Source organism: Hippoglossus stenolepis, chromosome 8 (assembly GCF_022539355.2).
Source record: "Hippoglossus stenolepis isolate QCI-W04-F060 chromosome 8, HSTE1.2, whole genome shotgun sequence".
In the NCBI taxonomy this organism is placed as follows: Eukaryota; Metazoa; Chordata; class Actinopteri; order Pleuronectiformes; family Pleuronectidae; genus Hippoglossus; species Hippoglossus stenolepis.
The window spans coordinates 15,026,336-15,052,685 of NC_061490.1; the positions used below are offsets into that span (position 1 = coordinate 15,026,336).

General features: G+C 42.8%; 2 protein-coding genes across 5 annotated transcripts; one reads left to right on the top strand and one right to left on the bottom strand.

The window, feature by feature from the left end:
• Positions 1-63: 63 nt before the first annotated feature.
• kmt2bb (lysine (K)-specific methyltransferase 2Bb) lies at positions 64-22,364 on the bottom strand. 3 transcript variants are annotated; one of them, XM_047341066.1, is made up of 36 exons: positions 22,140-22,364; positions 20,544-20,622; positions 16,807-20,370; positions 16,507-16,688; positions 16,253-16,372; positions 15,882-16,068; positions 15,504-15,735; positions 15,348-15,415; positions 15,000-15,257; positions 14,692-14,798; positions 13,593-13,712; positions 13,012-13,125; positions 12,619-12,765; positions 12,430-12,522; positions 12,216-12,333; positions 11,988-12,101; positions 11,639-11,823; positions 11,417-11,518; positions 10,997-11,107; positions 10,737-10,813; positions 10,296-10,519; positions 10,090-10,193; positions 9,833-9,970; positions 9,468-9,626; positions 9,243-9,360; positions 9,081-9,159; positions 8,826-8,986; positions 8,558-8,725; positions 5,357-8,456; positions 4,789-4,889; positions 4,436-4,573; positions 4,070-4,322; positions 3,579-3,686; positions 3,275-3,358; positions 2,945-3,074; positions 64-2,809 (listed from the first exon to the last, which is right to left on the bottom strand). In XM_047341066.1, the coding sequence occupies exons 1-36, from the start codon at positions 22,305-22,307 to the stop codon at positions 2,534-2,536; spliced, it is 11,487 nt and encodes a 3,828-aa protein (XP_047197022.1). In that variant the 5' UTR covers positions 22,308-22,364; the 3' UTR covers positions 64-2,533. The 3 variants fall into 3 exon arrangements, with proteins under 3 accessions (XP_047197022.1, XP_047197021.1, XP_035019358.2); XM_047341065.1 differs by having other exon boundaries at positions 22,002-22,364; XM_035163467.2 differs by having other exon boundaries at positions 21,978-22,364.
• Positions 22,365-23,567: 1,203 nt separating this feature from the next.
• Positions 23,568-25,687, top strand: psenen (presenilin enhancer, gamma-secretase subunit). Of its 2 annotated transcripts, none has more exons than XM_035163481.1 (4): positions 23,568-23,715; positions 24,081-24,162; positions 24,360-24,464; positions 25,104-25,687. In XM_035163481.1, exons 2-4 carry the CDS (start codon positions 24,102-24,104, stop codon positions 25,241-25,243), a joined length of 306 nt encoding a protein of 101 aa, XP_035019372.1. In that variant the 5' UTR covers positions 23,568-23,715; positions 24,081-24,101; the 3' UTR covers positions 25,244-25,687. The 2 variants fall into 2 exon arrangements, with proteins under 2 accessions (XP_035019372.1, XP_035019373.1); XM_035163482.1 differs by having other exon boundaries at positions 23,570-23,715; positions 24,084-24,162.
• The last annotated feature ends 663 nt before the right edge of the window (positions 25,688-26,350 follow it).

The window sequence follows — 26,350 nt, forward strand, 5'->3', positions numbered from 1 at the left end:
TCAACAAATCTCTAGAATATTCCAATAAACGCTAACTGCTTCACACAAAGAAAATTGTTTTTGTTCAAACATCTTAACATCTTTATTAGGCAAATGACATTATAAATAAAAAAAAGTGCATAGAAAAATTAAACCGGTTTAGAAATATGTATACAAATATTTACAAACTCAGGGTTTATTTGTACATGGTAACAAAGACGTAAATTTAAAGATCACATATCTTCTCATTTTTAAGTCTTTTACACTTACTTTAAAATAACCCTACTATATATATATATTTATATATATATATATATATATATATTTATTTATATATATGTGTGTATATATAACATACAGCTTTCTTAACAGATTCTGGGAGAGATGGTCATGATAACTTAAGGTTTTTGACTAGTGCTTTGCATCCTTCATTTCAGGTGCACGCACATACCCACACACATGCACGCACATAATACACAGACAGACGCGCGTGCACACACACAAACACACACTCTGCAGGAAATTAAAACCAAGCAACTCTTAAATTATCATCCTCTCTTTTTTGCATCAGTATTCCCAGACATCTGTCTAAACAGCTGAGGTAGAATCCTTGCAAGGAGTTGGGAGTGACTGCTCTCGTTGTCAGGTGGGTGATTGACACATGTTAATCTGGGCTCCATCCCAGTGATTGGACATGCAAGAAGGAAATGGGATAAAGATTACGTCCAAAACATTATGAAAATTTGCTCCAGTTTGTCTGGAGAGAACGGCGTGAAAAAAAAGCGATGATTATGGGCTTGGAAAGGCAAACAGTGCTCAATTTACTCCTGTGTCTGATTCTAAGACCGACAGTAATCTACCATAACAGAAAAAATAAAATAAAAATAAAAATGATTCTTTAAAAATACCTGCTTTAGAACAATTTGTCATAAAGGCTTAAATGCACGACATAACTGCCCCAAATGAAAATTCAAGTAAATTAGTGAAACCAAGGACATCATTTGTAAACAAGAAAAAAAAAAAAAAAAAAAAAAGATACAGATGGGGGAGATCTCCTAATACACAAGACCACCACCGTTTATACAAAGCACAACCTTTAACCATTAAAAATCAAAATCAAAAACATGAATAAATATACAATTTGAACAGTGTGTGATTTCAATTAGCCTCGTCAATGACAGCACTGAACATGGACTAAGAACAATGTTAAACAATTATCAAAAAGGTGCTGAGTGTGTTCTATCAGCCCTACTTCAGACTTTTTTCTTGTTTTTTTTGCAACTGCGACATCTGTAAAGTCTGTGCACCCTGTTTTTAACAAGCCTGGTGCAGGAGCTGAGTGCACACACTCAGAAGCGATGCTTTACGCCAGTGCCCTCCCTGATCAAGAGATAAAACTCTCGCAAGTTTCACAAAGATGAAAAGGATGTGTATGTTTTTATGGGTTTTTTTAATGCGCAACTACAGGGCAGCAAAGTCTTATTGCAATATGTAATGAGCATCTGCCATAAGAGTAATAAAATATATATATATATATATCTAAAAACTGATATTCACCACAACTCTTCGCTTTTGGCTTGGGTAGTGTTTGCTACATACACTGTACATCAACAGAAAAAAAGGTTTCCTGCTTCCATTCTTATAAATATGACACTACTGACTGAAACTGCAATAATCTACATTGCAAGTCTGCACAGGAAGAAAGAGAAAGAAGAAAAAACAGCAGACCCCAAGTGTGAAACCTAGCAGACACTATACTCCAATGACGGTAAGAGTACTGCTCGAGTGCATAAATTTAAGATACATGATCTCAGCAGGGTGAATAAACAGCTAAACGATTCCCGATTCACAGGACAGCTTAGTTCAACTGACGACCTGTCAAAGCTTAGCACCATGTTTGTTTATTTATGAAAAAAGTCTGAGTCTAAAAGGAAAAAAAAAAAAATCTATCAACAACGTGAGAAGTGTTAAATGTTTGATAAAAATGCACAAATAAAGGTACGGGTGAATGTATGGCTCGGGAACTGACTTCACCACTGCACGAATGGGGCTTTAAAACGATCCCATCACTGGACGATGGAGCAATCATGATCAAAAGTGTCATACAAACAGACACCCCCCACCCAGAAATGAATAAAACATATAAGGTATCCCTCAAATCTTAACTACGGGTTTTCAACAATGAATCAAACAGATAAGGCTTGACGTGTGTATCAAAAAAATTCTGTTGGTGTCGTCCAGACAGATCCAGGAGCCTAACTTGTTGTCCTCCCTCCGCTAAACTAACTGCTTTGGGGACATAGGAACACAGAAGAACCTTGCGAACACAAACTTTTCAAGAACCTATGAATTGGCGCTCTCTTCCTCTTATTGTCCAACCGATAAAATGTCCACATATCACATCTAACTAGCCCAGTGTTACTCCCTGGACTCATAGTGGCTAATTCACCTGCTATGTCGACTGCCCACGTCCTCCCAAAATCCAATCCAGTGCCATCAGACATTAAGGCTTACTAGCGAACGGGATCCTCCCCCGTCTCATTCGAGGGGTCGCTCAATTGAGGAACCGCCGACATCGCCGCGCTCCACAGTTGCAGTTGAGTTTGTTGCTGGCGTCTTCAATGGGGAACTTGTAGTCATATGTGAGCTCCTCCCCCCTGTAGATCTTCCTCAGAGCGAAGATGACAATGTGCTTCCGGCCCTCCACGTTGATCACTCTGGAGTAGCAGTTAGGTTCGCAGGAGTGGTTGATGAACCTCGCTGCGTTGCCATGCATGGTCGCATCCACCACATCAAAGTCATCAATGCGGAACATGTAACAGCCGATACCCTGCAATGGCAAAACATTTTTTAACTTACAGATGCTTGCTCTAACCTCACTCAACCCCAACCCTCAGTTACTGTACATAACTAACCTACATTAAGATGAAACTGATAAATACAGTGGGGAAAAAACCAGACCAACCTTGCCATCATAGTACTTCTCCCTTTTGTCAGTGAGCACTGAGCGAATGACGATGCCTGCGTATTCAATAACCATCTCCCCTGCTTCGATGTTCCTCTTGCAGAAAAGACCTCGGCCATGGATGGCAGACCTACAGCAGACACACAGGCAGGCTGATTTAGTTCATGACAGCAAAAGTGGTGTAAAGCAACGGTGTGATGAATTCTGCAGTCAACTTGTGGATGAGAAATTTTGTCAATACACATACTACACCCATCTCACATAAGTACATCCAGCTTTCCATCTATCTAATTCATCGCTACCCTTAAGAATTTCAGGAGTAGTACTGACCTGTAGACGCCAACAGCCTCCTTGGATGTTCGTTCTAAGTGTCTGAAGCGCATCGCCATGGGCAACTCCAAACTAGTAGCTCGTCTAAAGAGGGAGCAGACCACACTTCATTAAAAAAGATTAAAATTTAAATAAATGGTGCGAAAGGTCTAAATAATTGGAGGTGAACAGAATTTAACTTTTTAACTTAAAAGGTTACCATGTTGCGTCTAATACATTTTAATAATGCCAAAAAAAACCAACAACAGTGAATACATATAACTCCAGCAATAAATCAAATAAAACAAAACGAGTGAAGTCTGACCTTGTGGACTTCAACAGAACCTCATCTTCCTCATCATCATAAGGCCCATTGTCAGGAAGCTGCCTATGCTGAGAAGCCAGGAAGTTAAAAATATCAAACGTGGACTTCCTGTTAAGAGAAAAGAGACAGTAATGTCAGGTTTAGGTGAGCATCAACTGAACAATCAACTGGTGTACTGAAGTCAAATACAAAAAGTATATTAGTTAAAAGTCATTTACAAACCACTTATAAATCAATTATTTAAAAAAGGACTAGAGAACAGAAGCAATAAACTCAAGATCAATAATAAATCAATCAGGGAATCAGAATGGATAAAAAAAAGGTTTTGGTGCCCATCCCGACGAGTGTCAGTTCTGTGTGGTCACATTGGTGTTAATAGCATGAGTATTATTCACCAACAACAATGAAGACGTTACCGAGGGGATAAAGGTTTTAGTTTGTTTGTGTACGTTCTGACTCACATAACACAGCAACAGAAAGAGGAAACATACCTAAGATAGAGCTCAGAGCGAGCACAGCCACTGGGATTGACCGGCAGATCATCCTCTTGGCTGAACAGTTTGAAGAAACGGAAGGCGTGGGGTTGACATCGGTGAGCTCCTTGAAGTTGCTCCAGCAAGAACACCACTGCATCGTGGACCAAACCCAGCATACGAGCACCGGTGATCCTCTGAAAGGTGAGAGGTCTCAGCCTCGCCAGCGCTCGTGCCTCCTGCACCCCGTCTATCACAGCTTTCCAAGCCACTGAGAGGAAAAGGTGGAGTTGTAAGTGAATACAATGAACACCAGTGGATACAGAACAAAACATCAAGATACTAATGTTATTACTTTGATGATTAGGGAAATATTAGCCTTACCCTCGATACTGTCCGCCTCTACACTGAACCCATCATCGCTGCGGATCTCAAATTGTAAGTACGGCTGGTCTCTGTTAGTTGGACATTCCTCATCCTTTTCAGACGGCGGTGGTTCGTCGTCTGAGGTAGAAGCAGCACCTGACGAACACAAACACAATTTATACAAATCAGTCTTTCATACTGTTCTAGCAATTCCTCTCATGGTGGAGAGGAGGTCATGTGGTGCAGGTTCTGCTGTGGTCCCATTTGATCAAAGTACTTAGCACATTCAGTCCGATCCTTTATTTAATGTCATGTCAAACACAGCAGACAAAGTTGGAATCGTTTGTTACACATTTACAACTCATGCTTACCAGAGTATTTCTTCCAGTCAGTCAAGTTGCTGTGTCCAACTGGTTCCCAAGCATGCGGCTTGCCTTGTTCACCCCAAGACATGTAATCCCAAGGCTCAGACCTAAGAAAGATATTTAAAAAACACAATAAATCTCATATAAGCACATACACACTTTCTCATGTGACACTTGAAACAAAAAGTGTAAAACTCAATTAATCACAAATGTAGTATACTATTTCCCAAACCCACAGTGGACACAGTATTTGTCTAGAACATCCAGAAAAGACGCTTTTTATTTAAGTAACTGAAAACACTGAAATTGTCAACAGTGCAAAAAATATACCTGGATGCAGATGAACCATATTGAGTTAGCACCTTTTTAAAATAGGTTACAGCTAATATTTTCAGTTTAGAGATGCTTAAATATAATGACTTATATGAATCAATAGAAGGATGAAATGTCTTTGGGATTTGGATAGTTGGTCAAACATTTTTAAAACTTAATTAATCAAGAAAACAAAGAGCAGATTAAACTGTATTGAAAATAATCATTAGTTGAATCCCTACTTCAAACAAGTAAATCTTACCCTGTGCTTTCGGAATCGCTGATTCGCTCCTCCTTTAGCTCGTCCAGGTTCAGCACTCCTTTCACTGTTGGTGTCTTGATGCGGACTCCTGAGGCCCTGCTGGAGATGCTGGGAAAGATGGGTCTGGGCCGCTCCTTGTCCTCGCTGATGGGTTCTGGTGGCAGGAAGTCAACTTTGGATTTCTTTGTGACAATGCGGTCCGAAAGCGAGGACACTCTTTTCATGCGGACGTGGGTGCGAGGTCGTGGTGCAGGAGCTGCCGGTGGCGATGGAGACCGAGGAGACACGGGAAGCTCTGGCTCAATCAATAGGCCAGGTGGCAAAACCAGTGAGGAGGGGCTGAGTGTTCGAAGCCCACTCCACTTGGGGGTGTAGTTACTCGCCATTGCTTGGTTGATAATTGCTTGGGCACTTTCAGATGGGGCCGTGGGAGGATCCTCAGCCGACGGTTCGGGCTGTACCGTGGCCTTTGATGACTTTTTGGATGCACTGGACTCCTTCTTCTTCTTTGGTTTTTTCAAATGTGTTACAGTTTCATCTTTTGAAGTTTTTGTACCCTTCCTTGACTTCTTCACATTAACTGATGCCACCGCACCGTTGCTGTTGTGAGTGAGCAGCTGTGTAATTGTGGTTGGATTCTGAACTGCAGGTGTGACTGACGGAGGCACTGCGGCTGCCACGTTGACCCTGGGGGGTGGTGGTGTCATGTTGCCAGCTGCTGCTAGTGTGGCTGACAGCGCGTTGCTTTGCAAAAGACTTGCGATCTGAGTGACGCAGTTATAGGAGGGGGAGTTGGGGGTGGGAAGCTGAAAAGTGTTGCTTTCTGGATTCTTCACAAAGATCTGCCCGAGGCGGTTCACCAGCAGGACGTGTGGTGTGGGATCCACGTTAGGACCCCCCACCTCTTTCACAGTAAGAATGGCATGACCAGGTAATGCCTGGGACAACACTGGCTGTTGAGGTTCTAAAGCCATCCTGGGAGTGGAAAAGTTGATGGAGATTGTGTGGCCAGATGGGGGGTCTTTCTGCACCGATGTGGAGCTGTAACCATTGAGGATCACAGGGGCTGAGGTGGTTTGGATAGTGGTTGGAGCAGCTGAACACTGTGTCGTCAGCACAGACAGAGATGGTATTGACGCAGTGGAAGAAACGATGGTGACAGCCGTAGAACCCAGTGCCTGCGCTTGTGTGGAGTAGATGGGTAGAGAGACAGTTCCACACGTTCCTGCTGGGGGTCGAGCGCCTGAGGTCGCTGACAGCATGGGATCGATTTGTGGAGCAACACTAAGCAGTGTTTGTGTCAAGTCTCCAACAGTAGTAAGCGTGGTTAGTTTAGTAGACAGAGGCTCTATGGAGGCTGCAGACTCTTGTGAGGATGTTACAGGCTGAAGTGTAATACTTGGTAAACCTGGTAAGCAGGAATACATCTGCAAGGGGTCTACAAGGCCTTGAGAGGGGTTTTGTGTATCTGTAGACATTGAAGGTGGCTGAAGAAGTTCCAACAAGATGCGCTGACTACTATCAGAAGCATCAGCGAGAGATGGCTCCATTGTATTGGCTGTCAAGTGGTTCATTAACACAGCAGACGCCTCCGCTGATGATACAAAGCGGTCAGGCTTTGAGTTCTGGGGTTTAGAAGCTTCAGACTGTTGTGTCTCGAGCGGCGCGCCCTCCAGCAAAGGAACCATCTCAGTTAAATGTGGACTGGTGTTACAGCTCTCAAGAACAAGAGGCATTTCAGGAGCAAACCCTAGAATGGAACCCTGGAATTCCCCCACTGAACATGAGGTCTCAGGCACCGTTGTGAGCAAGTTAGCATCATGAACTGGAGTAGGAAGCACAGTCTCAGTGTAAGAGCTTTGCTCTTTGAGTGGAGAGCTTGTGGAAATTTGTGGAGAAACAAGTCCCTTGTTGTCGTCATTTGACGGAGTAGCATCGTATGATTTAGGTGCATCTTGATTTGAACCATGTGAAGGACTTTTGCTGACAACTGAAATGGTAACTGATGAAGAATCTGTGTGCTTATCATTGGACGATGCTTTGGGAGACAGACTCTGAACATCCTCTGTGCCGTTTGCAGATTCCAATTCAGGGACGTTTTTCTTATTCAGGTTTTTGGCTTGAATCCGAGTTCGGGTAGGACCATCAACTTTCTGAACATCATTGTTGGTCACTATGCTCGCGTCGCTCTCTGTGCCGTCATCAACACCGTCAAGCTGAGCCATAGGCCGGGAGGACGGGGAGGAGGGAGACTTGGAAAGATCTTTTGATCCAGGACGACTGACTATTGTCCGAGAGAAGTCAAAATAATGATCCATATCATCCTCATCAGAGGAGGTGCTTCCCAAGTCGTCCCTGGCTGAAGCTGCAGACCGTGGTAAGTTGGCAACAAGCGTCTTCCTCTTGTGTACGTCCTGAGCTCTGCCCCAAAATTCTTCCTGATCATCACCTTCCACTACTATCTGCCCCCCACAGTTCATAGCTACACCTTCATTCAGGAGCGTCTCTTCAATCTCCAGTTCTGTCCTCATCTCTTGGCCAAGACTCAAGCTGGGATCCTTGTGGAATGAACTGTAGGGAAATTCTTCTACATCCTTCTGTCGGTCCAAGTCTCCCTGGGGTGAAGTACCATTGGCTGGAGAGACATCTTCGGGCTCTGGTGAAGCTAAGAAGTTGTGCGGCACCTCGACTGAGTCTGGCTGGTTCAGATCAAATGTTAATCGAGTTCGAGCGAAAGACAGACTTGGAGAAGGAAAGTTTCCCGTACCGTCCTGCCAGGGAGACTGAGGGAAGAAAGATGAGGTACCGTGTGTCATTGTATTTCCAGGGCATCGGACTGAGGAAGCACTTCTACCTCCGACTGGGCGGGACGATGGAGAACTTATCTGGTTGTCTGTAGCAAGTGGGAACAGTGGGGAAGTGGGATGGGAAGATTTTCCAGCACGGAGGGTGATCGGTCCAGTCAGAGGGCCGAGAGGCGGGGGGGACATGCGACCGCGGGGGCCTGTTGTGTGTGAATGTGGGCTGTGGTGACGAACCCGTCGAGTCTCCTCCAGATCACTTATGGTTAATATGTGGTGGGGTTTTAACTTGCCTAAACCTGAGAAGAAAACAGAATTCATCAGCAGCTTGACACATACTTTTGATGTGATGGACTGATAAAATATTCTTGAAAATATTTAGAATTTATTTATATTTCACCTGGAGATGGCAGAGGTCGAGACATTCCTCCAGCAGGTCTCCTGGTTTGGGGATAGCTGGGAATCTTTGGCCTTGCACTGTGATCTGACTTAGGGGGAGGTGCCTGGACAAAGCTGTCCTCCGTTGGGGGTTGGGAGTCTGTCATTTGAGCCTCTTGCACTTCAGATTCTGAAGATTTACAAAAACATCCGTTTACAAATTATTAGCATCTTTATCAAATTACAGTAAAACACTTCCTGATGCAATTTTCATTAGGAAACACACACACCAGGTAGTGGAAAGGGGCCGTGAGCGATGGTGTGATTGTCTCCTCGGTCGGGCATCTCCTCAACAGGCTTCTCGGGGACAACGGGCCGCACCTCCCGGACTGTACATGTGTATTTGCACCGGCGCAATGGATTAACTGTACTCCAGTACCACCGAGAACACCTTAGGAAAAAACGAGCAAAGAGGTTTAAGTTTAATGATTCAACGATATCTTTTATTAATTTAGTGAAGTGTGAAATTGTAAAATGCAACTTACTGAAACCCCACCGGACACAGTTTTCCTTTGAAAGCTGAAAGTTCTGACAGCACACCCAGTTTGTCTATCTGTAAGGAACCTGTGTAATGACAACATTTGTATAAGCTTATGCTGGTAAATGTAAACAGGAGTGAAAGAGGCAACTAATGAAAAGAAGCTTACCAATCATGACTTGGATCAGCTCTGGTTCCAGTCCTGTCAAGAACTTTCTGCGGGGGCTGATCCCCTCGAAATCCACATACACCCTGCGGTTTACCTCAAACTCTTGACCAGTTCTCATCTGTTCAACAAAAAGGACGAGAAGTGATGAAACAAATCAGAATCAAATCCAAGACCTGAAACTGTAGCCACCTTCAGCAGAAGACAAGTTGGGAGATCAGAACTTACCCTGCCACTGATGAGATGTCGGTGTTTGTAGCAGTAGACCTTTTTGTCATCCTGGAAAACACAGTGACGGGAACGGGCGCACATGAAGTGATAGTTGCTTTGACAAGATGTCAGGCAGCAGCCCACTGTGGCACCCGTCTGGTTGCAGCGTTCACATCGCTAAGAGGGGGTTGGGTTTGATGGGAGGGAAGAGTGGAATGTAAAGTGTGAGTCAGCAATCAAGTAGTAGAGTCTGAGTGATGCATTATTATCAGAGTTTAGTTTAGAAAATACATTTTGGCACAATTTACAGATTTAGTTCTCTTGTAGATTAATACACAATGTTACACTAAGGGATCAGTTTTCATGACAGATTAACAACCAACCATCAAGCGCCCTCTTGTGACAGCACTGTGTACGTGTAATAGAGAGCCGTTGTCCTCTTCAAACACCTCAGCTGACCACAGAGAGCAGTTGACGTGTGCCCATTCATTTTGGCCCAAGTACAGCAACCTGCCCGCATCCTGTAAAAAAAAAAGAAGAAAAAAGAAAATGTGAATCCCACAGTTTCACAAATCAAAGAGCTATGTACAGTATTTCAAATGTACTGTCAACTTTTGTTTGTGTTTAAAACATTACTTACATTAGGTTTGAGGTCTCCATATTTTTGGCACAACGAGCACTGTCTCTCATCATCCTTAGACCATCCAGTGTCGAGATCTGCTTTAGAAAGCCGGCCTCTTTTCCCTAATGGATATGCAAAAGTAAACATTACAAGCCCAATCACTCTGTAGCAATATAAAAATGTATCAAATTTCATTATCCCCTCTCCTGAAGTGACAGCGTTACCTTTCAATTTGAGCCTGACAGCCCTGCTGGTTTTGAAGTGGTTCCGGCTTGTTAGCTCCCCAGACATCGGAGAAACTGCTTCTTCCTCCTTGACGTCTAACGTCTCTTCATTGTCCTCCTGCAGGAGCCGCAGTGGGGCCCTCGACATGAGCTCCTCCCGCTCCTGCCACTGAGCATAAACGTGCTCTGTTGTTGGAGGATGAACAGCCTGGGACAGCATCCCCCTATCAACCAAAGAATTCATTTTAGAGTTTGAAAGCTCATAAATATCACTTTCAATGCAAAAGTAAAACAGAAAATTGCATGTCACAAGAAAGTAAGAAGTAAACAGAATGCATAATGATGATGATTTATTGTTATTGGCAGGGGCCATTTATGTGCAGTTATTTTCAATTAAATGTACACATGCATACAAACCAGTAAATGGAAACCATTACTCACATAGGCATGTCTTTGGTACAAGAGCTCCACACCTTTGGGTCTTGGCTGTTGAACCAATTAAACACCTCCTCTAGGAGCTAAAAATAAAAATCGGTCAATGATAAATGCTAAAGCACCTGCATTTCTAAACACATAATGTCACTTTGATGTTTTTTTAATTTACCATTAGCAAATGAGGAAAAACAGGTTGGAGCCCTACACATTATAACTTAAATATGAACAAATGACAGAGCAGACATGTGCTTATGGTCATACATTACCTTTAGGTAGTAAGAGCGTGCCAGGGCAGTGGGTCTCTGCTCCTCTGGAAGATCCTCTTCTTGCTCAAGCCTCTTTCGAACCACCTGAACAACATCTTCATGGAACATTTTCTATAAAAAACAAAACAATTACATTAATATCTTAGTTCCCCCTAACATTGTACAGGTATGGTGGAACGAGACCACCACTCTAAAACACTGCTACAGTAGAAAAAGGAGCTGGAGCCTTCTCTTTCAAAATTCAAAACAACCTTATTTGTCCCTGGAGGGTAATTCAACAACTCATTGAACTTTTTTATGTTTTTAATCAACATTTTTCTTTACAGTATCCATCAATTCTCACTGAAATGTTAATGTCCATAAAGCCTCATTCAATTCAACACCGAATTCAGGAAAATGAATAGGAGGTTCTGTACTCACCAACGTAGTATAAAGGCCCTTATCAAATTTCTTGCCGACAGCTCGGAGGTCACAGGCCGGCTGTCCTTCTAGTCTGCTGTCAGAATCGACCAACTTTACACACTGCGGCAGAAACAAATGCATGTGTGACACACTGTATTTCATGCACAAGTAAATATTTGCATAATAATCACATAAAAGCCTTACTTGTCACATGGTGGATGTGACAGCTGAGTCTCTTACCTGTGAGCAGGTAACAAGGTGCTGAGTGAGGGTGGAGGACAGCAGGCACGCTAGCACCTTCTCCACCCCAGCCCTGAGCTCGATGTAAAGCAGCTCTCTCCAGGCACTGGGCTGGGTTACACTGCACGGCCGACATGAATACACTACACTCTCTGGAAGGCTGGACAGGATCTCGTACAGCTCATCTGAAATAATTTTACACGAGAGTTAAGCTGTGGATGAAGACAAATGCATCTAAAAATCGTACAACTCTTAAGCACCCGAGAACAAAGCTTTAATAAGAATAAACCTTTTATTCCATTAGTTTGGGTTCTTTTCTCCTCAAAAAGATGTAGAGTAAAAATATTACCTGTTAGATCCTCGCACTTGGCATGTACCCAGTGGTTACAGGTGCCACACTGCATCATCTGACTGTCGTAGTCATTGTCCTCATAGCACTTGAAGCAGATTGGACAGTAGTTACCTTATGAGAGAAACAGAGAGATGCTTACTATCAGCAGAGATTGGTGGTGTATGGAGATTATACAGGGCTGACCAACTCTGACATATCTGACAAATTTCAAGGTTGAATTCTCACCCTGGTCAGACAGTTTTGAACAGTCTGGACAGAGGCCTTTGTCATGGTTCCAGTCAGCTTCCCAACTCTTACCCGGTGTGACGCCACAACTTTTACACCTGATGCATGTGATACAAACCTGCACAAAAACCATCAGATCAGACCAGGAATCAATGTGTTCCAACCTCAAACATACTTCACTGCTTCATTCTATTTTAAAGAAATGTCAACATACCCAAGCTTTCCTCTTCTTGTTTTGTTTTGGATAGTTGGGTCCCAGACAGGAGGCATGATAACAGTTCTGGCATCGTTCACACTCCAACAAAGGCTGAGGCAGACGTGAAAAATACAACATTTACTAACTGAACTCCATGAATCTTGCCAAATTAAATATGACAAAACAAGTCAAATGAGCAGCTTTTACCTTTGAGTGATTGGTTTTCCTGCCGCACACGTGGCAGAACTTGCAGCGACGACAGCACCAGTTTTCTTTGTTGTCCTCTGAAGGGCGCTCTGCTGGTTCAAGGCAAAACTGATGGAAGGGCTCACAACATACTCTGCAATACAGCATCTGCAAAAAAAAGATGTTGGCATAAACAAAAAAGCCCTTTAATTTCTAAATGACCCTGAAATTAAAGTCACTTCAAACATGATGAAATATATGTTTTTTTTAACCTGTATGATATTGTGTTATATGCGCAATTATGTACGAAAAAAAAAAACGAACAATCTTATCAGTTAATAGTTAAGAATTTTCAGGTGGTTATTGTCAAGCAACATTTCAATTAAAGTAGAGCACATTGTGTTGTGCAGTTACCTCATGTTGCCCTTTACTGGCACAAAGTAAGCAGACATAGGGCGGCATGAGAGGCGCAGATGTCAGTATACTCAAACCACCCATTTTCCACACGTTCTCCAAAGTACAGTCCTCCTGAAAATGGGACACATCAGAACATCAACAACAGAAAACCACCTGAGAGAAGGCTGCTCACTGTAGTTGTGTAACACAGTGTTATTATTCACATAAAAACATATACAGAATTCTTTCAAAGTCATTTCAGTAACGAAGGATCAGTGGCTTGACTGTAAAATCGGTAGGTTATATGGTGAGTTTTGAGGGAAGCAGTAAAGACAACTATACAAGTCAGTTATTTTCATTTTGGAATAATATTGACCTCTAGTGGACAATATCAATAATGTTACATAGCTTTATTTAACTGTGTGTGACTTGGTGTTTTAGGAATCTGAGATTTTCTTTGTGATAAAATAAATGTTAAAACCGCAAATATCTAAAACCACATGGCTGGATTTCTGTACTTGTTGTACCCACTGAACATGAAGGTAAGAAATCTGTTTATAATACAACATTTGTAACATACTGCAAGAAAAGTGACCTACCTTGAAATCAACCCTGATTTTGTGAGTAGGTTTAGATGACTCAACGTCTCTCTGTTCAAACCCATGGGCCAAAGCTGCCAGCACACTGGGGGGAGTCTGCTCAAATGGAACCTGAGATGTCTGACCCAGAAAGACAACCATAACTTATTAAATGTGGGCAGTGATGGACCTTAAAACGCTGATATACTTTCTTTGAACTATGCGTTTTCATATGCATCATGGATGACATGCCGCATGGCACAATGCGGACTGTAAATAGCAATGGATATTGTGGAGCCCTGATGCAAGGTGGGCGTTTGGCAGCTGCTGCTCTCTTTGCCATGATCCCATTTACAACACTAACATAAAATGTTGCACTGTTATGTTTAGTTTACATTGTGCAAAATTCAAAGAAGATATTTTGGAATGGGCCAGGGATTTTTTTAAATGCAGGTGATGCTGATCAAATAGTTCTTGTGGTCCTCGCTGTAGCGCTGATGTAGATGTTTAAGGAAGCACACAGCAGCTCATGTGGAGTCTATGGCACAGGTTGGGTGTCTCCACAATTACACATAAACTCATAAAGATACAACCCCAAACAAGCTTGTGTGGCTAGTGCTCCAAGTGGAAATGAATGTGATACGGCCAGAATGATGCCGCAGAGGTGAAAACAACTGGACACATTTGCCTAATCTTTGCCTTAGTTTATCTTAAATTGAAACCATGTGGAAGCCACCACAGTATCATATCCTTCCTTAGTTGAGGAGTGGCTAAACAAGAACTGGAGTCTCTTTTTTAAAAAAATGATCTACAACGAGGCCTGGGTTTCGGAAAAAGGGAGAAATGGGGGGGTGTTCTCAGCTACACCCTACCACCAAGCTGGGAATCAAACTAACACATTTACATTTGGCGCGGTAACAAGAGGCAAAATTGGCAGGTTTTTGACATGGAACTGTGACAAAGTGTCACTAATTGGGAACTAAAAACACAGTGTGCCAATGATGGCCAGCTGAACTTTTTCAACATTTTAGCACAGCCTGGTTTTCCACCCTTCAGCAGCGCATGTGTGTCAGTGGAACTCGAACATAAACCTGGCACCAATGTACTCCGAATCACCCACCTTCTCAGGTTTACGCTTCCCAGGTTGTACACGGTGTGAAGTGGACTTCCGATGCCTGACTTCCTCATCGGAAATATCTCCCAGGAAACCATCCAGTGACACGAAGTCTTTGGAAAAAAAGATAAAAACAGGTTTCATTAGTAAGAGGCATTTCACTTAGAAGCAAAAAGTATTCTAATGGTTTAAAGAAATGTGTTTATAAAGCCTAAAGCTCTGCATAATATTTAAGCAAATATTTATATGAGGTCTTGAGAAAAAAACTTGTAAATTAAGCATTTGTCCTGACTGGATTCTGAGTGTTAATTCACCTTGATTGAAACGGTATCCAGTTCCTCTTCTCCTGGCTGGCGACGCAGAGCTTGAGAGAGCTTTTTCGTCTAGATCTGACTCGTAGTCCACCAGGTCGAAGTAGACACGGGGTTTCACGACACGCTTCGGCTGTTTCCTTACTGACGGACTGTGGTCGTCACCCTGGAGACCAGATGGTGAGTCCGCGGCGCCCTCGTTTCCTTCGTCATTACTTGAATGACCCCCGCTAAGTGAAGATCGCTGTCGCTTGGAGGCACCTTAAAAGAGAGAGGAGGCATGTAGTTGAATCGCTTAATGTTAGAAACATATGACAACATGAAGCTTCCGTTCTCAGGTGAAGAATTTACCTTTGGGTGCTGTCCTTCCACTCAGTCTGCGTGCTTTCCTCTCTTCAATTTGATCACATCTTTTATACCTTGAAGAAAACAAACAGAATTCCTCATCATTTCTGAACACTGTGTTTTGCTCCGCTACAACTAACGATTAAGTATGTGTCAACTTACACGCAACACTGCCGTTTTGTATTGGGACCACCAAACTTAGGTTTGTCGAGGCAGTTTATGCAGTCGCCACAGTCGTCCTCGTGGTTGCAGCCTTTGCATACGCCGCACCTCCGAGAGCGGTACCCAAACGGCCCGAGTCCTTTCCGTTTCGCGAAACTCGACGGTTTCTTGACTTTGGTGACCTTTGGATCTGAGAGTCCAGGACTGTCCGACTCTGAGGGAGACCCGACATCTGCAACAATAAACAGACAATAAGAACAAGAAGCTAAAACAAAAAAACGCCACCAAGTCGTCACATTCAACTCACAGGAAACTTTATGAGCATATTTTAAGACAAAAGCTCCAGGTGAGTCTGTCAATCAGGTCACATCTACGCACCTTTAGTGATGGCAGATGGGGAAATGCCACTTCTTTCATGCAGAGGTAGAGCGCTCAGTCTGGGAATGTCATCTGGGACCAAAGCTCGAGGCTGCCCCAGCACCACAGATGCTGCACGACACACATGCTTGATTCGTGGGCCCCCTGCTCTACGAAACTCCTGGCACAGCGGGGAGATGAGCTGAGGCTGAGGAGGGGGACAAGAGACAAGGGCTCAATTCCTTTACAAATCTGAATCATTGGTCATAAATTTTTGTTTGGAACTGAGAATTTTCTTCAGAAGATAAAAACTCCAAATAGTGGTGAAATCAGAGACAGAATTTGTTGTTGGATCGATTTCCCCTATTGTGTCGACTGATTTGAATACTTACTTGTCCTTGGGGCGACTCTGTCTTTACTGGAACAACAGCATGAGGCTGCCCCCTCTGCTTCCTCTTGTATCTCTTAGAGTTCACATCTCGAGACCTGGCACCACTCGGCCCAGATAACAGCTGCAGAGTTGATGGACAAACACAAGGCATCACTACAAGCCTAAAAAATCTAGAAAATGTTTAACTTTTGTAGTAATGAACAGTTACAAGTCTACAACAGCTGAAAGTGGACTTGTGTTTCATCATGACCTTACCCCAGACGACTTCAGCTGTTTCTGCTGGTCAATCTTAATGAGCTGGACCTTCGCTTTCCTGAGGAGATTGAACATTCTTTTATTTGCACCAGCGAGGCGCGCTCTTTGTGACGTTCCCCTCTCCACAGTCCCGGGGTAATCGCTCTGACCTGTGCCTGAGGTCTTCTCTGAATGCAGCTCTCCTGTGAATGTAAAGTAATGCCAGGGTCCATTACGAGGTACGGCCTTCAAGATTACATCAGTAATAAAACAAATGCTGTGTGCTTGGCAGTAAATACCCCTATTCATTATTTTTCTTACCTGAGTGACGTTGGGTGATGTCTTTCGCCACTAAACTCTTCTCTTTACTGTGCTGAAATACAAGCGTCTTGGAGTTTGTGGTCCGAACACACACAGAAACTTTCCTTACTACTCCCGGACTATCAAGGTCTTCAATCTTGAGCTTGGACTTTTCAACGTTTGTATTCCGCTGCCTGAGGCTGATGCTCATGGCCTCATCATCCAGTCCTTCTGCTAAATCCACAGGGGGCGGAAGAGGTTTACTCACGCTGTCCATCTCGGTTGTATTTTTGCTTTTGGGAAGAACCGAGTGCATCTTCTTCAGCCTTTGATAAATCTTGAGTTGAGCCGTTTGTTTATTAAACTTTAGGGAGCTTTTCTTTTTCTGAGGATCCAGGAGGTCAGTGGACAGTTCTGTGGGCTTATCAACTGGTGCTGATAAGAACAGATCCTCACATTTGTTCTCTGGAGATTTTTCCAGTGTATACATTTCCTCGCTAGACTCCTCTGACATATTCCACTTGAAGCTGGAGTTCTTCATAAAAGACCTCCTCTTTTCACTTTTGCTGCTTTTTCTCTCAGAGAACAGGCTGTCAGCCAAATCAAGGTTGTCATCTAGATCCTGAGCTGAAAACAGATCGACATCCAGTTGCGCTTCACTCAATAGGTCCTCATCTTCGACCGGCAGGATAGGGGATATTGCTCTGTCCGTCCCATCGTCTCGCCTCTTTCCAGGACGTATTTGCAAACCCAATTGTAGACCCTTCTTTGGAGAGTTTCTTCGAGGCAATACAGACATTCCAGCGTCATCCATAAACCTTTGCGGGGTCTTTATGACTCGAGAGGATCTAGCACTTACGACAGGCATAATGAAGTGCTTGATGTTTTTTACAAACTTTGATTTGCCAGGCTGGGTATCGACAACATCTGCCTGCCCCCCATCAACTAACGTGTCTGTTTCTTCTTGCTTTAAATCATCTTTTTCAAATCCAATTTCTAGCAGCTTAGAAATTATTTTAGATTGTGGTTCTGGCCTTTTAGACCCGAAAAACTTTAGGCCCGACTGTGTCTTTTTGTATTTTTTATGCACTCCGATCAGTCTGGCGCTCAGGGCTGGTGTGGTAGCTGCCAATGGGGTGGAAATGTCACCATCCTCTTCAACTGTTTTCTGACCGTCGGATAATTTAAGTGGAGCAAACTTCCCGTCTCTGCTTCTGTGCCTGTGTTTCTGACGTTGCCCAATCAAAATTTTTCGTCTCTTTTTTGCTTTTTTGAGAGATCTCTTTTTTAGGCGCAGTGATTTTGCGTCACGTGCATGACTTTCGGACACTAATGATGGTTGGCTTTCGGACACCAAAGAATGTTGATTATCTATCAACTGAATTTCTGTTTCCTCTTTAACCGGTGACTGTATAAGCTCTTCTTCCACTGACACAGAGATCTGTGTTGCCTCTGACTGGGTGCAATCCTTTGCTTCTGGCTGACTTGCCTCTGGTTCTAAAGGTGTAGTAGACGTATCCTCCTTTTCTATCACAGACTCTGTGATAGTAGCTTCAACTGTAGCCAACTCTGTGTTGACAGGGATTTCAGGGGAGATGACAGCTTTCTTCGTTTGGGCAGACTTCTTTTTTCGTAATTTATTATTTCTACTTCTTTTAGGTTTGGAAGGCACAGGCAATGGTTTGGCCTCTGTAATCTGTGGTTCGACCTCATTCTTTACCGTCTGTTGAGAGATTTCAACTGGTGGCTGTGAGGGATCACCAGCAATCTTTGGGGGATCCTCTTCAGGAACTTTCGTGGTGTTTACAATCGTCACCTTCGGGGGCTCCTCAGCCAAAACCTGACTAGAGTTTTCAGGAAGAACATTTGTAGCTGAATCTTCAGTTGAAACCTGAGAAGAATCTTCAATGTGCACAAGCGGAGCTGCGTCCTCCTGTGGAATCGTTCTGAGTCTTCGTTTCGGAGTGGTCACTGGTTTATGACTGACAGACTTTGTTTGTGTTGAATCAATGCTTGACGTCCTCCTCCTTAGTCTCCTAGTTGGGTTGACGACCGTATCCGGACACGATGACTTATCCTCACTGACTTCATTTGGATCTTTGAGAACATCTTCATTCTTTTCAGACACAGGACTGACTTGCTGAATTAAAAATGATGGCTTTGAGCTTTTATGTTTACCAGGAGAGGATACCTTTTTGATCTGAAGAGGTGGGACAATTTTCCCGCAATCCGTCTTATTTATTTCTGCAGGAGGAACTCCAGGTACCTGTTCCACTTCAACTTCCACATGCAAAGTGGACTTTTCCTCGGATGATATGCCGGCTTTTCTTGGAGAACACTCGCTGTCCATGCTTTTACTCTCTTGTGGGGCCGAGTTGTCCGGTTTAGATTTTTTATCCATTCCATTCAAAGTCTTGTTGACACTTGTGTCACAAAAAGTGGACTGATCCACTTCCCTCACATTCTTCTCCGGAGCTTTGTCAGTGTTTTCAGTCCCTCGTGTCTGACCTCCTCCCTTCACTAATGTTAAAGTCCAGACAAATTTTTTGCGTTTTTTCTTTCGAGTCGAATTCTTCCCACTGGCCTGTGCATCAAATTTTGGGTTTCTGATCTTTTTCAGTTTTAAACTTGGGACTCTCATGTCCTCTTTTTTCAGAGACAAACTGCCACTGAGCTGTGCAGCTGAATTATCAGTCTCTGTGGATGATGGATCATGGCTTTCTGGCACTGTTACATCCTTATTAAGCCTCTTGCTTTGCCTTCGTCTGTCACCTCTCGAAGATGGTTTGGCCTCCGCGGTTTTAGAAACTTCTGTTTTTGACTCCACCAGAATGTCATCACTTTTGCTCAGATTCTCTGGTTCAGCTGCACTTGTAGAGAGGGGGTTAGTGACTCGGTGGCTCCTGCGAACTCCTAGTTGATTAACTTCAGAACTCTGTTCTGTTGCAATTTCTTTCTGCTTTAATTTCTTTGCATTTGTTTTTGGCTCTTTAGTCCGACTCTCCATTGCAGTGACAAGTCGACCAACTACGTTTCCCTCTTTCGATTTTTGGTCATCACTCACAACTTTGGCGCTGGTCTGGCTGACAGGCTCTGTTGTCTTTGAGGCAGATCTCCCGCGCCTTCTTGCAGGTACAGTCTCCTCTCCCTGATCCTCGGTGACAGGTTTATCCTCAAGTGGTTCAGTTTTTAATTTGACATGAGCACTTGAAATCTGGTCGCCCTGAATGTCCTTGGTTTTAGACTGATCCTGAATTCCTTTTATCTTCAGCTTCTTCACAGATTTTTTCTGTGAAGCAGGTTCCTTTACAGTTTTCATTTTCTTTTTGGCCACCAATTTTATAGTAATCCTTGGTGCTGCTGATGAGGCTCCGCTTTTAGTGGACTGTTGATCCAAGGTGTTTTTTCCTTTCGAACCTTTCCTGCAATCCTTTGCAGGCTTTGCCTCGGGAGATAAGACGGGAACTTCCTCCAGTGATTTTATTTCTTTTACAGGATCAGGTGGGGTTAGAGCGGCCTCCACTGCTGGCATTTTAAGTGGCAGCTTCTCACTTTGTCGTTTAGTTTTTGTGTTGACAGCATCACCTACAAAACAAAGACACATTAAATACTACAGAACCATAGCTCCTCGACTGCAGTCAAAACTACAGTTAAGTAGAAAACAAGCTTCTTATACATCATATTGAATGATTACAAGCTGTGTCGTGAGTGAATAACACCAAACATGTCATGTAGTGCCGTGATGTGCTGTTATTTACCTTTGGAAGGGTTTTGTCGAGACCATGCAGGCCCTTTGGGACCTTTTCTATCAGCTTCAAATCCTCTGAAGTCATCTCCCTTGAGAAATAAAAACAGGCAATTAAGACTTGATGTAACTTGACTCCACTCTGCTGATAGCTGCTAAAGTATATTTTTAAAAAAAACATTACAGTAACTACATCCACCGCACAGACCAAGTTAACAGAGTTCAATGCGGGAATATTTGTATAAAAAAAATTGGGCGAAATACTATGGCTGAGAATAATAATAATAATGACAAGAAAAACATAAAATAACATCAATGACACACAATGGACAATTGTTTTCATTGATTCACATTCAACCAACTATTTGCATTCACCCAACACAACTTAAAAACACAAAAAGGATCTGCATTAGAATAAAACCAAAATGCATTAGCTGTCTATGGGGGAAACTTTGCATGATGCAGATGTATGATACCTGCCAGATCTGAGCTCTACAACCCTCGTATGAATCACACTTGGGCGTTTAAGATGAGGTGTCTGCAGTCACCTCGCTCTCAAAGTACTGAACCGCTACTTCATGCATGGGGCTGGGACATGAAAGTCTACGAGCAGCTCCACTGGTGTGAATGGGGATCGGAACAGTAACGACTACATGTGCATCAACGTGAAGCTTTTCAGTTCTACCAGCAAGGCTGCAAGTGGCACTGGCACTGGCACACTCCTGCACCACCATTAAACCTGTGGCAACATACGCTAGCAGTTAGCCCTCCCCTGCCCTCGAATACATTTAAACTCTTCTGTCAACCGAAAAGCTACCAAGCCACAATCAAAACTTGCTCATCCGAGTGTCTGTGTGTCTCGGGGACGTTCGGTAGACGTGTAGTAGATTATTCGGTCTTATTAAAACTAGCTACGCTCACAACTCTGCTCGCATCTGGGCAGCGTTTTTAACACAGAGCAGTTAGCATTTAGCCGCTCCGCAGGAGGAGCTAGCCTTCCCGTTCTTTGTGTTCGCTAATGTTAGCTAGCTGCTACTCTGGCCCGATAACGAGCGGGCCACACTTGAAATAACTGCGGTCCTTGTTTACAAATGGACTAGCTCACTACCTGGATTTAGAATAAATACCCAATACCCCCGTTTCCCTCCTGTTAAGAGTTTTAATGTCCGTAAGAGCAACCGAGGGACAGAACTGGTGTAAGTTTGCAGTGCTCCGCTGCTTTGTTGAAGTGGGATAGTGCTGCGACTGTGAATTAAATGTCAGCTGCACTGGGCTAACATCAGCTAGCATGTAATGGTAGCTCACCAAGCTTAAGTTAACGTTAGCCTAGCAGAGGGATGTTGACATTTCTCCATGGCACCAATCAGTCACAGCGCTGTGGACAGCACTCACTCGCACACATTTAACGATCACACAAAATGGGAGAAGATGAAATAAAGATACTAACTCCTGGCTCGGTTTGGGACCTCACCTCTTCACTCCCACTAGAGCTGTACCCAGCCTGGCCAAGGACCTGGTGGCTCGCCTCTATCCCGAGCAAGCGCAAGTGAGACTGGTCATCGTTTAACGAGAGGACCATGTTTGCGGGCCTTGGCCCTCCGTTACTCACATCATCAGCTTCTAAGCCTGATCGTCCGAGTTGCCACCGCTTCTCGGAGCGCAAACGACTGCGTGACGACCAAGGCCGACCGGGGAAACGACCTCTGGCCGTAGCGGTTCCACCTTGGCCTCCTACGGCAGCCGCGGTTGCTGATCCGCATCCCGCTGCCGCCATCATTGCTTCAACAACAACACACACCGACGGCTAGCAGCTCGACCAGAGACAAGAGGGAAGGCGCGAGATGGGAGGGGGGCCGCAATGCTGCAAGGGAAAGCGAGTCTTCTCGGTGAGGCGCCACCGGCAGGAAGAAGAGGAGGGTTGACCTCTGGTGGCTGTACGTCAAACTGCCATTCGGAAATGTAAGACGTCCATAGATTGATATATGATACTACTACTACTACTACTACTTCTACTACTACTACTACTACTACTTCTACTACTTCTACTACTTCTACTACTACTACTACTTCTTCTATTTCTTCTACTTCTTCTACTACTACTACTACTAATAATAATAATAATAATAATAATAATAATAATAATAATAATAATAATAACAAATAGAAAATTCCTCCCTAGAATTTTTTAATGTGACTGTTTCAGTTTGAGAGAGAGAGAGAGACACACACAGACTAGCTGGTTTGAGAAGAGAGAGAGAGAGAGAGAGAGAGAGAATGAGATACTGAGCGGTGAAAAAGGTTTCCTAAGGGTTTTAAGAACCAGACAGATTTCAAATAATAAACAGAATTGTTCTGTCTTTATAATATATATGTGTGTGTGTGTGTGTGTGTGTGTGTGTGTGTGTGTGTGTGTGTGTGTGTGTGTGTGTGGTGTGTGTGTGTGTGTTATAAGGAAATTAATATATATATGTTATAAGTAAATAAATATATAATAATAAATAATACATGTAATAAAGCTTATCATCTTTCAATATCCAACTTGTTGGTATGATAATCGCACGGATGAAAAAGCGACTTAGAAATCCCCCATGACAATAAACTGGGAAAATGAGCAGGCTCTGACAATAAACAACTCAACAATGCATTAATAAAAGTGACAAAGCCTTTGGCAGGGAAGTTTTTTTCATTTATCGACAGCCACAATCAACATCTGTGAGAAGGAATGTGATTCTGAGGCAGATTTTAAGGGGTGAGAAATATATTTAGTTGGTATTTAAATGGCATTGTAGTCTGATTATAAAAGGGTCTTTATCTCTCCGGGAGATAATTAACTATTTTCCAATGTGAAAAAGCATGAGTAAAGTCTGATATGTACTGCAGAGTAAAGAAGAATACATGAGACGAATTGAGTTAATCTCATTTATATTAATTTAATTTATAACTCTATAAATATTTTTTTTGCTGATTTTATATTGATATAAAAGCACATGAAGTCACTGTCTCCCACTCCGGTACACTAGGTGGCGGTATGCAGCGCAGGTTAGCACGCGCTTACCCGAGAAACAACAAAGAGAGAAGACGAAGAAGAATCATGCTGTCCCTGAAGCGAAGAAGGAGGAAGTGTTGATTTTTCTTATGTGGTTCACTGGCGACCATCGTCACACTGTTTGGCTTTTAAACATCAGGTAAATCACCACATTGACGCACATTATACTCGCCCCTTAGCAATATTATCAAAACGACGCCGCCCATAATCTGAAGACCGATGTAATTTACTGCCCACAGCTCTTTGTAGCAGTCGGCTGCTAAGCTATCGAGATGCTAACATTCCCTGAGTTTAAACATCCAGTCAGCTGACAATGGAAACTGGGTCAGCAGGCACCACAGGGCTGCTTGATCGATTAAACAGTTTGAACATGACTTTGCTGAAGAACTGCCCTGCTTAGTAGACGACCGTGTCTCAATCGCAGCCGTCACCACCACCACCTCCTTTTTCACCAAAGTTTTTCTTTTGATATTTCTGCAATGGAACTTGTTTTTCTTTCTCCAGCAGGATCCAGAGAAATCCACGATGAACCTGGAGCGACTGCCCAATGAGGAGAAGCTCGGCCTATGCAGAAAATACTACTTAGGTGAGAGTAGTTGATAATGAATCATGTCAGGATCACTTCATTATTTTTATTCAACTGCACCTCACCTCGTAGTGAGAGGGAGGATGAGCTATCAATGTAGCTCCAGTGACTGGGTCCTTTTTTGTAAATTAATGTAGATTTGTAAAAATATACTTGTAGTAGTGTTGACTATGATGGTGTTTTTTGATTTCCTCCAGCTGGCTTTGCGTTCCTCCCATTCCTCTGGCTGGTCAATGTGGTTTGGTTTTTTCGGGAGGCCTTTGTGAAACCAACCTACACTGAACAACTCCAGATAAAAACATGTAAGTGTCAGCCCTGCATTTACAAACCACTGCCACACTCGTTGTGCAGAGAAACATCTACGACAACAGTTACTGAAGTGTTATTAGTTCCATGTGATATTTTTTTTTTTAGGTTAAACAAATTGATTTAATGCTTCTTCCTAAGGCTGGAGGATGCATTTGTGATGCATTTATTTTCTTAATACACCCATACACTTGAAATCTAAAATCCCTGAGAAATTAGATTTTCTATTAAACTATAGGAAGTTTGTGATTTTAAATTTTTTTTTTTTTTAAAGCTTCATTATAAATTGTTGATTTACCGACCAACAAACTTCATTGTGAATTATCACTAACTTAATTTGGCCCACTTTGCTCATCTTTATTGGTAACATATGTTTTTTGGTTCGTGGACATCAACAGTTCAAATCAGCAATTCAGGTTCAAATTAGTGGTTAAAATGTTCTATTCAAAAAGAGATTACTTCCCCAAGTCAACCTGTGCCACTCGTGTTGTACGTCATCAAGTAGTTTATTTGCAATTTTACTAACTGTATTTTTTAAAAGAAAGCTTTAGACAAAATCATATAATATAAAATGATTGTGTGAATGATTACTGCTTTTCGGTCATGTGACCATCTTTTGTGTATTTCTCATCTAGATGTGAAGCGGTCAGGGCTGGGGTTGCTGTTATGGGTAGCAGTGCTCACCACATGGATTTCCATCTTCCAGCACTTCAGAGCAGAGTGGGGGGCAGTGGGAGATTACCTCTCCTTTACAATTCCACTGGGCATTCCCTGAGATGCTTTTTGACAATAGGTCTTTTGAGAATAACAAATGAACCACTGTAATGGACCAAAAAAAAAATCTTCGGTGAAATATTTGGGTGATTTGTCTGGAGCAAAATTCAACAGCTAAATAACATGTTAACAGAGTCTTCATGTCTTCAAAAGATAAACGCTGTGGGACTTGACATTTTTCTTTTTTTGTGCTAACCTAGGAAACCAATAAAGTTTTTAGAGTAGGCTAATTAATCTTGTATAGCAGACAGTGTCGACTGTCATGTACAGTATCTAATGACAAAACTGGATGTGCATTGAGGTTTGTTCAGGATATTGAACAATTGATTCAACATTTTTTTTCCCCTTCACTTAAAAATGTTTTTTGTTATTGTTTGTATGTGATTGTGCACCCAAAACAATTTTTACTTGTCTATGAATGGTGAATAAAAACTATCAAAACTTCCAAGTCAGTGTTTTACTCAGTGAAATGTCAGAATTCCATACTTGTGTTGGAATATCATTATCCCTCTAGACTCCTATGAATCACTGTGGACATTTTGTTTAATGACTTATCAGTGAGCTATTTCGCTATATATATACTCCTAATATTTAGCATTGTTACAGAGGTCTCCGACAATCGCCGGCGCCTGTTGTGAAACCCAATAACTTGATCCCTCCAAATGTCCCCACTTCCCTATCATCGTATATGACTCATAACATAATCAGTGCCATTTTTAGTCACCCCCGGTCAAAGCTTAAGTGACAGTTTCCACATTACTAACAGAGAGAACATGTGCCCTCTGTACATAACTGCTGACTTCACCTGTGTGTGCCAAGAACAAGATGTGTCGGCACGTAGAGGGATTTTCATGATACAAGGAGTCACCCAATAAAATTAATTTATAGGGAGTAGACTCAGGAATCCGGAGTCCTTTCATGGACATCGTGTATTGTGTATTCTCAGAGAGAAGTGGTAGCAACCAAATTTTTTATGTAATGTAATTTCACTTCCTTTTCAGATTTCGGACGGATTGTTAAAGATTCAACTACTCATCATAATGTAGGTCAAATAGCTCAACTTAGACCAAATATATGCATCAACACATCAGTAATAAGAAAAAACACA